Source organism: Lepidochelys kempii, chromosome 7 (genome assembly GCF_965140265.1).
Source record: "Lepidochelys kempii isolate rLepKem1 chromosome 7, rLepKem1.hap2, whole genome shotgun sequence".
NCBI classification, from domain to species: Eukaryota; Metazoa; Chordata; order Testudines; family Cheloniidae; genus Lepidochelys; species Lepidochelys kempii.
The window spans coordinates 30907838-30919894 of NC_133262.1; the positions used below are offsets into that span (position 1 = coordinate 30907838).

Consider the following 12057-nt stretch of genomic DNA (forward strand, 5'->3'; position numbering starts at 1 on the left):
TGGGGAGTGCTTTGGGGGGGGGGCGGAGGCCGTACCTGTGAGGTAGGTGTTGTGGGAGGGGTCGATGGGGAGTGCTTTGGGGGGGGGCGTACCTGTGAGGTAGGTGTTGTGGGAGGAGTCGATGGGGAGTGCTTTGGGGGGGGGCGGAGGCCGTACCTGTGAGGTAGGTGTTGTGGGAGGGGTCGATGGGGAGTGCTTTGGGGGGGGGCGTACCTGTGAGGTAGGTGTTGTAGGAGGAGTCGATGGGGAGTGGTTTTTTTTTGGGGGGGGGGCATACCTGTGAGGTAGGTGTTGCGGGAGGAGTCGATGGGGAGTGGTTTTTTTTGGGGGGGGGGCATACCTGTGAGGTAGGTGTTGTGGGAGGAGTCGATGGGGAGTGCTTTGGGGGGGGGCGGAGGCCGTACCTGTGAGGTAGGTGTTGTGGGAGGGGTCGATGGGGAGTGCTTTGGGGGGGGGCGTACCTGTGAGGTAGGTGTTGCGGGAGGAGTCGATGGGGAGTGGTTTTTTTTTTGGGGGGGGGGCATACCTGTGAGGTAGGTGTTGTGGGAGGAGTCGATGGGGAGTGCTTTGGGGGGGGGGGCGGAGGCCGTACCTGTGAGGTAGGTGTTGTGGGAGGGGTCAATGGGGAGTGCTTTGGGGGGGGCGTACCTGTGAGGTAGGTGTTGTGGGAGGAGTCGATGGGGAGTGCTTTGGGGGGGGCGGGGGCGTACCTGTGAGGTAGGTGTTGTGGGAGGGGTCAATGGGGAGTGCTTTGGGGGGGGGCGTACCTGTGAGGTAGGTGTTGTGGGAGGGGTCAATGGGGAGTGCTTTGGGGGGGGCGTACCTGTGAGGTAGGTGTTGTGGGAGGGGTCAATGGGGAGTGCTTTGGGGGGGGCGTACCTGTGAGGTAGGTGTTGTGGGAGGGGTCAATGGGGAGTGCTTTGGGGGGGGCGTACCTGTGAGGTAGGTGTTGTGGGAGGGGTCAATGGGGAGTGCTTTGGGGGGGGCGTACCTGTGAGGTAGGTGTTGTGGGAGGAGTTGATGAAGTAGCTGCTCAGTGGCTGGCTCATGTCGTCGCTCAGGTCCAGCTTTTCAGGGGGGACGATGCTGTTCTCCTCCCCCCCGAGGTAGCGCCCGAACCCCTCCATGGACATCTGGTCTGGGGGGCAGGAGGTTAGTGAGGATGACCAGCCCACAGCAGGGTGCCCAGTCCTTCCCACCCCCCTACTGCCATTCCCCTCCCCAGTCTCCCTCAGCTCTGTGCCAGGGTTCCCCGCCAACCCTGCCACTCCCCACTAGCTCTCCCCGCCCCCGCGGGGCTCACCACGCTCCAGGAACTGGCGGTTGGGCTCGTACTTGTCGATCAGCTGGCGCACCTGGGCACAGCTAAGAGGGGGGTATAGCACCTCATTCAGCCGTGGGTCCCGCTGCCGCTGGTTGATGAAATCCATCAGCTGATCCAGGCTCAGGTAGGGTTTCCCCTTCGCCCCACTGTGGGAGGCAGAGATGTTACCCACCAGGCAACACCCTCCACAGGCAACCTCACCCCCACAGCACCCCCCATTTGGCAGATCACTGCCATCCCAGTTAGCTGCTGAACCCCCCTCCTCCAACCTCCCTGGTGGCTGGGACCCTTCCTTCTTCACCCCACAAACACACATAACCCCACCCCCTGCAACATCCCCAGTGCCACCCCGCCAGACAATGAACCCTCTCCAGATACCCTCAGCAGGTTCCACCCTGCCCCCGATTCCCAGACTTCCCCCTGCTCCTGACAGTGGACCCTCTGCTGCAGCCCCAAGGTCATGCCCCAGACACGGGCCCACCCTCCCAGCAGCACCCCCGGGGGGCTGGCACTCACATCTCCAGCAGGATTTTGTCAATGTCAGGCCGCAGACAGAGCTTGTTCAGGAAGCGCTCAAAGATCTCCAGGGTGAACTCGTCCGGCTTGATTGACTCGCTCTGAGGGGAATAACAAGGGTGCACGTCAGTCACTGGGGGACACAAGGCAGCTGGGGCGGGTGGCTGGTGGGGAGGGACGTACCCGATTGAAGTTAAGGCCACAGGACTCCAGAGCTGTCTCCACACGCTTCTTATCGGCCGAGAACATCTTCAGGATGCTGGGGAGACAGGAGAGCGGGAATCCTGCGGTTCGGACTAAGGGGCACCAGCAGAGCAAGGGTTGGAGGGGCAGGCTGTGGGGTGGGACTGAGGGACACCAGCAGCGCTCAAGTTGTGTTTGGGGGGGGTGCTGTGGGTCAGGATTGAGGGGCACCAGCAGAGCAGTAGTTGGAGTGGGGCTGTGAGTCGGGACTGAGGGGCACCAGCAGAGCTCATCTTCAGTCAGGGAGTTTGGAAACAACACCCATGGGCCTGGTGGGGCCCTGGCTGCTCCCTACTACAGTAAAGGGAGCAGGAGGTAGGGCGGGAAACTTACTTCTTCACTGGGATCCGGCTCTCCTGGTTCACCTGGAGTTTGAGCCGGGTGTAGCTGAGGGATGGAAACAAGACAGAGGTTACAGAGCAGCAAAGCCTGGCCAGACACCACTCACCATAGTCAGCTCTGGGGTGGGGTGCACGAGCTGTTTATACAGAGATCCCTTGCCCAGTGTTGGGATGCACATGCTTCTGGGGCTGCGTATGGGAATCCCCTTCCTGGTACTGGGATGCAGCCACCTCTAGAGTAGGGCACACAAGCTATTTATATAGGGACCCCTTGCCCAATGCGAAGACGTACGTTTTCTGCAGGAAGGTGTTGCGAGACGCATTTTGGGCCAGAATGTTCATAGCCAGTTTGAACAGCTCCTCAGTCCAGACCTGGAAGGAACAGTGTGGGGGAAAAGAGATGAGAGACTGTAGGGCTGCTGCCCCCTTCCTCCCTGTGTCAAGGATGCCCTCTCCCCCACCCATCAGTGAGCCAACAGGGTGCACTCCCATGGGACAGTTTCTAGGCACCACCCTGCCCTGACCCCATCTGAGACGCACCCTCCAGTCTCAACAACCCCCAGCCATCCACTACCCTACCCTTCTCCATTTCCAGGATCTCTCACACATTGCTGATTACCCTGCTCGGTCTCCAAGGCCAACCCCCTCCCCCATGGACTCCCCTCCATTCCCCCCTACCCCGTACTGTCCCCCGTGTCCTGCCCCCCCCATGCCTCGTTGCTTACTCCCCACTCATCTTCCCTCACTGGCCAGTCCCCCTCCTCACCCACATCTCCCTCCATTCCCCCAGGCACTCAACTGCCCCCCCATTCCCAGTATCTCCTTTTCCACCCACCCCTGTCAGCCCCCACTCCAACATCCCCCACGCCACAGTTGGCAACACTCCCCATTCATTCCCCCTCGCTATTGCCAACCTTGGTCCCCTGCCAGCTGCCACTCACCCACCACGCACCCACCTTGGCCACGTCCTCCTGGACTGCCATGAAGTTCAGGAAGCTGATGTTGACAAGGTCCGGGCCATGCACCACAGTCAGCAGGTTCTCCTCAGGCCGCGGCTCTGAGCCCCCCAATCCCAGCATCTCCCGCAACTTGGGGTCCTGCCATAGGTTGAGGGGGATGGTGTGAGCCAGTAATGCTCTGCCTGCCAGCAGAGAGTGCTGTAACATCACCCCCCCCCCCGCCCCCTATGAGGAGCAGCACTGGGCAGCTCAGCCAATCAGGGTTAAAACCACCCCCCACTCCAGGCCATCTCTGGGATCATGAGCCAGTGCCCGGCTCCCCTGCCGTGCCCCCGCTGTGTTTTGTAAGGTCTCCCAGCGCAGGCCAGGATTAGGCCCCCAGTGCATTATGGTAGGATCTCCCAGGCACCCTATTCCTCTCCCACATCAGGCATGGCTCCCCCACAGAAGTGAGGGGAGTGTTAGACCTAACCCTGCCCCTCACTCTCCCAGCTCCGTCCTGGAAGCTCTCTTCCCATGAGAAGGAATTTGCAGATGCTCCCTAACTGGGGCTCAGGGTGGGGCCGGAACCTAAAGAGGGAGGGGGTGGAGCTTGGTAGGGATCACTCGGCTCCCCAGCCAACCCACACTGGCCATGGGGAAGCTGGAATGGAGGACAAGGTTCCTTATTGTAGGGTCTCCCTTGCAGGGGGCGGCATGCACCAGTTTATTATTGAAGAGTCTCCCTCCATCCCCTCTCTTTTGTTGTCGTAGGGCATCTCCCTGCATGTGAGGAGGGTGGGCTACAGGCACCAGTTTGTGATTGTACGGTCTCTTCACCCCCACTCTCAGCAGGTCCTGGCAGAGCCTCTCCCTCACCTTTGGAATTCTGGCATAGCGCCCAGTCCGCGTGTCTCGAATGGAGCTGATGTCCAAGATGTCAACTTCCTGCCAGGGACAAAAAGGGGGGTGGGGGGAGATGCCCCTTAGAGCTGGAGCAGTGCCAGAGGTGGGGTGGGGAGGAGTTCCTGCCTAACGGTCCAGGCTCTGGGCACCAATCCCAGCCACATGTAAAGCAGCTGCCAAGGAACTGCTGCTGGGGGAATCCCTGCTGCATCTCCTCCTCCCTCCACGATCCTGTACGCACCCTCGGCACAGGAGGGCAGGGACACTAGGACAGAAAATGGGGGGATGACACAGGCTAGGGGGCTATGTGGATCCAGGAGTAAGGAAAGCTTAGGAGACGGACCATCTGGGGCCTGGAGGAGGGAGACAGCCCCACCCCTTGGGGTGTGCGGGCGGCAGTGGGGGGGCATTTCCTGTGTGAGGCCTGGGTGGCTGTGCTGGAGGGTCATGGGAAAGGGCAGAGAGGGAGAGGGGCCAAGCCAGAAACGCTCTCCCCCACATCCCCTCCCATGGCGTGCGTGCGGGGTGGGGGGGAGAAACTACAGCAAAGCTTGGAACCTGCCCACCCTTTGTAGCTGAGAGAAGTACAAGAATTTCCACACAGTCCCTTCAGAGGGGACGTACTGCAGCCCCCCCCACCCCCCAGCCAGCCACCAGGAGGTGTCTCAAAACTAGCCGCCCTTGGGAAACCAGCCCTTGGGAAACCAACGTAATTCAACACAGGGGCCGGAGAGCAGCAAGAGTGAAGGGGCAGGGTGGGGGGGAACCTGGAATGCAGACTGAATCAAATTAGACTCTCCCACCACTCAGCACCCCCCAGTTCTGCCCTTCCCACCTCTACTCTCTCCCCCACCCCATCCCACTACCCCCAACCCTCTGCCTCCCTCCCCCCCTCCGCAAGTACCACCCCCTTCTAAGAATGTATCAACACCATAAATCAGAGTGTGGGGGTGGGGCACGCTGGGGAGACAAGACTGGGGGAAGGAGGGCTCACCCCCAAACTGAACCTGGCGAGGGAGGGGGCAGGCAGGTGACCGCCCCTTGGCACCACCCCAGCAAATTCCTGCTAAACAGGCCTGGTGAGCAAGTGACCCAGCCTCCTAGGCCAGCTCCAGGAGAGCAGCAGCAAGCTGGCTGAACTCTTGGATATTGCAACCCCAGCGTGTCCCAGCAGGGGGCACTGTGGGGTATGGGGTGGGACCACCAGCTGTGGGGGGTGCTCCCATCCAGTGCTGGCCTCTGTCAGCAGGGGGCGCCATAGGAAGGACTGGCTGGGAAGAAGTGGGGGATGGCTGACAGACATTTCCGGCCATGGGGCCTTTCCCGTCTTGCTCCCTGGCTGACCTCGATAAGGGCAGGGAAAGTGCCATGTGTTTCCGGGCTCTGTCATCTCAGCAGGGCTCGATGAGGACGTGGGGGGGGCGGGGGGAGGAGGCAGAAACCAGCCTCAGCTCAGGCCATGCGATACAAGTGCTGCCAGGGCCCTACCATGTGGGGTGCGTTCCAGTAGAGGAAGAATCCCAAGGGGTCAACCCGCAGCGTCACCAGGGTCTGGGTTGTTGGCTCCTGGGGGCAGAGAGAGGAAGGAGTGTCAGTGCAACTGGCTCTGTTCCTGATCCTGACCCGCACCCACCCTGCCAGCCCAGCCCTGGGCTCTTCCCTCCCCCAAATAGCTCTGCCGGTGCCCCTCAACCCCAACCCATGGCCCCCAACTACCCCAGGCCTGGGCTCTATCCACCCCCCAGCTCTGCCAGTGCACCTCAATCCCAACCCACAGCCCCCTGCTATCCCAGCCCTGCCGGGCCCCCTCCCCCCACAGCTCTGCCAGTGCCCCTCAACCCCAACTCACAGCCCCCTGCTATCCCAGGCCTTGGTTCCCCCATTCCCTGGCCCCAGCTCTGCTGATGCCCCTCAATCCCTACCCACTGCCCCCCATGTAGTTTGGCTGGTTTGAGGCCAAAGCTTACTCTGGTGACTTTCCTGCACATGCCTATCCCTCCGGATGCTTAGTGCCCCTCAGCTCTGTGGAGTCCCAGATCTTATTACATGCAGGTATTTCTGGCAGGGGTGGGCACATGGGGATTATCAGCCGGGTGAGGGGACAGGGGAGCCCTGGCCTGGAAGCTCTAGTGGGGGGGAATTAGCCATGGGCAGAGGGTGGGGGAGCCCTGGCCTGGGAGTTCTAGAGTGTGTGGGGGGGAGGGGGGAAATTAGCCATGAGCAGGGGGTGGGTGAACCCTGGTCTGGGGGTCCAGGACCTGCAGTGCTGGTGGCAATCCACAGTGAGGGCCTCTCCAAGCCCAGGCACCCCCCATATGGAGCTGTGAATGCATCCTAAGCAGAGAGCACTACCTATCCCAGGTCACCCCTCCCCCAGCAAGGCAGGGCACTCCCCCAGACCTAACTAGGTCTCCCTCCCCCACATGAGAGCATCTTATAGCCCTACCCCAGGGATCAGACACTGGGAGGACATGGTGGGTGTTATTAACTCCTCTCGCTTGGAGAGGCCCCTTGGCTCCCATCCTGGCTCCCCAGGAGCCAGGATTCCCCCTAGGCAGTGCATTGTTCAAGTGTGAAGGGGGGTAGGAAATCAATGGAGACCTGATGTGCTTCTTGGTCAATGGCCCCTCTGTGCTGCTGGCTTAAATGCAGAGAGTCGGGGGAGGGGGAGTCAAGAGCCAAAACAGACTAGAGAGAGACTGGGACACAATGGGAGCTCTTGGCTACTCCAGGCCAAAATCATCCAGCAGGGGGCACTGTAGGAAGCAGGGCAGGAGGTGGCTGTGGGGGGAGCTCCCAGCTGCTCCAGCCCGGCCCCTCCCAGCGGAGGATGCAGCCGGGAGCATTTGCTGAGGGGATGGGGGCTCAGACAGCACCTGTTCACAAGGGAAAGACCTTAGACCCCAGATTCAGCTGCAATAAAACAGCATCACAAAGCTGCTCATGCCCCAGGACTTTGCCCCAGAGTGGTGCAAAGGGAGTGCCCAACCCCCCAGCCTTCCTAGTACCACCCGTCCCCGGCACTGCCTGGCACCTGCCTAGCTTTGAACTTACAAGGCATGATCTGACACAGCTGCACATCTGAGAGAGCAGGGGCTGTGGGTCAGGGGCACCAGCAAAGCTTGGTGGGGGAGCCCAGGGCTGGGATTGCAGGGGGATGAGAATCGGGGCTGAGGGGTACCAGCAGAGCTGGGGCACTGGGAGGGAGGGGCCCTGGGAGGCACCTTGTGGACTTGGCCTGGCCACACTCACAGCTAGTCGGGAAGTGGCTGGGGGGTGGAGCAGTGCTTGGCCAAGGACCTAGGAGCTTGTTTCTCTGAGCTGCGCAAACACAGTTAGGATTTCACATCCCAGAGCGAAAAAGAAGGGGGGATGCCAGTGCTGGGGGAGGGGGAGTCAGAGAACAAGAGGGCTGGGATCAGGAGACACCTCCCCACCTCCATCCCTAAATCTGGTCCTCCAGGGAAAAGGGGTTTCTCAGTCCTGGCTCTAAGGGCTTCTAACCTGCTGCCATGTCCCAGCCCAGAGGCGGCTGCACCTCAGTACTAAGCCCACGTGTGTGCGTGGGGGGGGCTTGGATAAGGCCAGCTCTCAGCCTCCTTCACACCATCCGAATCTGCCCTGGCAACACCCAATTACAGTGTGAGCTGGGCACCCCAGGATGTCAGGGGTGAATGGGACACCCTGCTACGGGGTGGGGTGCTCAAGGCAGGGGAGGTTAACCTTCAACTGCATAACCTCTGCTGTTCTTCCACCTCCCAATAACGAGGACAGATGCACATGGAGATGTGAACCCAGGTGTCTGGGACCCTTTGCTGCCGTCACTAAGGGTTCCAAAGCAGTGCTCAACTCAATCAAACCAACCCGTGGGGGGATGACTACAGGTCAGGACTGAGGGGCTCCTGCAGAGCTGGGTGGAGCCCAGGGCTGGGATAGCAAAGGGAGGAGGGTCAGGATGGAGGGATAGTCAGGACTGTTTCTATGCCTCACTAGATGGGGGTCTCTTACCCCCCACATCTTTATCCCCTGATGGGGTCCTCTCTTTTCCACCTCCCACTTCCTTCTTTGGTTTTGGGGGCTGAGCTCCAAGCCACTGGGGAATTGCTGGGCCTGAGATTGCGAATCTAGCTGGTGTGGGGAGGAGGAGCCAGTGAGATCCTATCACTGCCCTGGGGTCAGGGAGCAGGTGGGTGTTGTCCCCCCAAACTGCAAGCCTCAGGACAGGCACAAAATTCTCCCCCACACATGCAGTCCCATTGGCCTAACTGAAGTTTCCCCCAAAATTAGAAATCAAACTACACCCATGCCTGGGGTCTTCCCCAAAATTCCTCCCCTTTCCTAGGATGCAGGGGCTCGGTGGACCCCCTCTGGAGGGATGCAGGAAGGAACTGGTGTACAAAGTGTGGGGGTATGTGCTGGGAGTGAATGGTGGGGCTGTCCGTAGGGGTCAAGCAGAGAAATCTGAAGGTCCAGGGGGCAGCAGTGATAGGAAGTTTGGGGGGGCTCAACAGAGTCCTTTCCTTGCAAGCCGACTGGATAGTTTGGAGTACAATGCAGGGGGGCTTCAGAGGGCAGGTATGGCAATTTTGGGTAGCTGAGTGAGGCTTTTGGGGGGCACAGGGCAGAGTCTGGGATGCCTGAGCAGGGCATTAGGAAGCTAAACAAGGGGCACAGAGGAATCCCTCTGTAGATCTGGGGTACATGGCAATGCACTGTCCCCAAAGGGGATGCAGGAGGGAGGCAAGAAAGACCAGCTGCGTTGGGGGCTGGGGAGGATGGGAGTGTCTCCCCCAAAATGTCTCCCCAGTATAATTTCCTCCCACTCTATGTCCCTCACTACTGCCAGGCTGCTATATGGGGTCCTCAGGATATTGAGGGGCTTTCTCCTGGTGGGAGTGATGTTGAGGATCTCCCTCCTCGCGGGGGACTTCCCAGGAAGGAGACAGGAGGTGCATGGGGGCTCTCCTCTTCAGGGGAAGGGAGTGCAGGGGGATCTAGGTACATAGGGGGAGATCTGTCCTCCAGAGAGGGAAGTGCCTAGGGGAACTCTCCAGAGGGATGCTGGGAGGAATACAGGGGCTGTGGGAAACCTCTCTCCCTGGTCAGGAGCAAGAGGTGGAGGGAGGGACGTGGGTGGTGTGTGTGGCTATCTCCCGCGGGGGGGGGGGGGGGAATCAGGTGCAGGTAGTTTCCCGGGCTGGGGGGCGGTCTCTCCGGGGGAAATCCCCGGCTGCAAGGGTCTCCCGGCCTGGAGGGCGGGTGCAGGGATCTCCCGGGAAGGGACAGGACAGGACTCTCCTGGGACAGGCGAGGGTGTCTTTCTCCCCCGACTCACCTCGTCCCATTTGATGAACTTGCTGCCCCGGATCAGGGTCTCGGGGACCCGCAGCGGCTCCAGTTGCAGCGCGTGGACCCCCGGGCGCGCCCCGGCCATGGCTGCACCCAGCGCCCCGGGACACCCAGCCTAGCTACTTCGGCCTCTCCTGCAAGGGCTGCGGGAGGGGCGGGCACAGGCGCGGGGGTGGGGCTGGCCGAAGAGAGCCTTAAAGAAACAGCCACCGCCCCCAACCCCTCCGGAGGGGGTGCTGCCACTTTAAGAAAAGGGAGGGGGCAGAGAATGGGGGTGGGTGGGGCGCTGGCCCTTTAAGAGACTGCGAGGACTGAGCGACAGGCCCTTTAAGAGATTGGCGGAGGAGCGGGGGGGGAGAGAAGAAATATCCTCTTCCTCCCTAGGGAGGGGCAACTTCTTAAAGGGACAGCCGCCCCGGAACAGAGGGAAGGTTTTGCAGCGTTATTAGCTCAGGAACATTGACTGGAAGCGCATCACAGAAGTACCAGCCTCCAGAAAGGCTTCCCCCTCCCCCACCTCCTTCCAGAGGTGGGGCCTGGAGAGAGACCCTACAATAACAAACCATCTGGTGCTCCAATGAGACCACAGCTCTGATCCCTGCAGCACAGCACCCTCTAGTGCCAAACTGGGGCATTGGGGCCAATACTGACTGCGTGGGGAACGTGCCCCCCTATTGAGCTTGCACAGCGCCCCCAACACGGTGCGGGGATATTGGGGTCACCACTGCCTGAGAGGGGAGAGTGCCTCCTACCGAGACCCCCAGAGGACTCCTGTCCACATCCCAGCTCCGCCCCAACCCACCCCGCAGAGTGTCAGATATTTAACATGATCATTGCATAAGACAGCTTGGCCAGCTGCCAGAGAGGATACAGCCTTCACTTTCAACTTCCTGAGGGCTGGGATCATGTAAAGAGCAGCAAGGGAAGAAGTGGGTTCCTATTGCCCCCACCTCCATATCCAGCCCAGGCTTGCAATCCCCCAAATCCATTCCTTTGCAATAGCACCCTCCCTCCCCATGCCAGTTGTACTGGGCCCTACTTCCTGTAGGTCCTATGTAAACAACACTTTTAATTCTATGGGGCATGGATTGGTAGGGAACCACTGGAATGGGATGGGGAGCTACACTCCATATAAACTAACCCCCACCAACAACTTCCCCCTACTGGAATAGCCCCTCTAGGGATTCAGCCCAAAGGGGGTGTTTGGGGATGTGTGTAAAAGTGTAGGGAAGTCTGGGATTTAATGGGGGAACTGTGTGGGGATGTGCCCCTGATGCCGGGGTTAATGATTCAGGAGCTGGGCTTTAGATCTCAGCTAATACTAAAGGGTCAGACACTGTGTAGCGCAATAAGGCTTCTCAAATCCCTCCATCCCCAAAGCTCCCTGGGCACCACGCACCCATCCTCCTCTATTTCAGGAACTCACTGCATTTCCCACCACCCCATCCCTCTTCCCTGGGACTCTGTTTGCCCCCTATTCCCATACCAGAATCCCCCATTCTCCCCCCCATGCCAGGGTCCCCCATTCCCTTCTTGCCAGGGACCCCATGTACCCCCATCCCCCTCACCTTTCCTATTCCCCGTATTTCTCCTCTCTTTCTCTTTCTAAACTCCACTGGGACACAAGCAGTGCTGGGCTGGGGAACTGAGCTGGAAGATGTTAACTACTGCCATCAACTAGGCCTTTGACCCAAGCCAGTTCCAGACCCCTAAGCCCCCATATGGGCCAATACTGATTATGTGGGGAGAGCGGCCAGCACTGACTGCAAAGGAGAGAGAGCCCTCTACTGAGCCCACCCACCCTGCTGCCTGCAGCACAGTGCCCCCCAGCACCGGATCAGGCAAGGGGATCCCAAGGAAGTTTCCAGCATGGCAAACAAAGAGGCATGGGGAGAGAACAGGATTCACCAGAGATGGGATCAGACCCAGGCAGCAGGGCCCCCGCCTCCGTGCACCTGCCACTTGGGGTCCTTGGGATGCTGTGAGGGAAATCTAGCCGTCTAGTGCCTAGTGTGGGGAGCAGCAGGAGGGGGGCCTATTGCACACCCCTCTCTAACCCCCCACTCCAGCAATGCCTCACCTGCCCCCCCCCTGCAGTTTCCACAAATGGGCAATACTTTTCTGTCTGTACGGAGCCCCTTTGGGGCTATTCCTGTTGCCAGGCCCCATCTGCCTCTGCTCCTTCCCCTGGGCCCCATGCCAGCCTTTCTGGGGAATAAATAATGTGGGGAGGGGGAAAAGGGGGAGAGGGCTGTGCCTTGAGGAACCTGGTGGGGGTGGAGCTGGGGGAATTTGCAATGAGAGCAAACAGGCTGTGGGGGCAGCTCTGGAACCAAGGGCAGCGCCTGGGTCTGGGGCAGAGTGGGAGCCATGGGGGGCAGGGAGCACAGTACTGATGTAAGCTAAAGAGAGTGTTTGGGTCTCAAATTACAAGGTATCT

The 12057-nt window shown here is 60.1% G+C and overlaps 1 protein-coding gene across 7 annotated transcripts in view; it reads right to left on the bottom strand.

Moving 5' to 3' along the window:
* PLCB3 (phospholipase C beta 3) overlaps window positions 1-9872 on the bottom strand; it is a 23152-nt gene extending 13280 nt beyond the window's left edge. For 4 of the 7 annotated variants that reach the window (XM_073351745.1, XM_073351744.1, XM_073351742.1 and 1 more), the window contains exons 1-10: window positions 9604-9871; window positions 5757-5834; window positions 4242-4310; window positions 3381-3521; window positions 2717-2796; window positions 2417-2470; window positions 2024-2099; window positions 1841-1941; window positions 1304-1470; window positions 992-1138 (exon numbers count right to left, since the gene is read on the bottom strand). In XM_073351745.1, coding sequence (XP_073207846.1) covers window positions 992-1138; window positions 1304-1470; window positions 1841-1941; window positions 2024-2099; window positions 2417-2470; window positions 2717-2796; window positions 3381-3521; window positions 4242-4310; window positions 5757-5834; window positions 9604-9702 — 1012 coding nt within the window. In that variant the 5' untranslated portion in view covers window positions 9703-9871. Of the gene's footprint in view, window positions 1-991; window positions 1139-1303; window positions 1471-1840; window positions 1942-2023; window positions 2100-2416; window positions 2471-2716; window positions 2797-3380; window positions 3522-4241; window positions 4311-5756; window positions 5835-9603 lie in introns of all 7 variants that reach the window. The other 3 variants (XM_073351743.1, XM_073351746.1, XM_073351748.1) reach the window with 1 other exon arrangement.
* Window positions 9873-12057: the final 2185 nt, after the last annotated feature.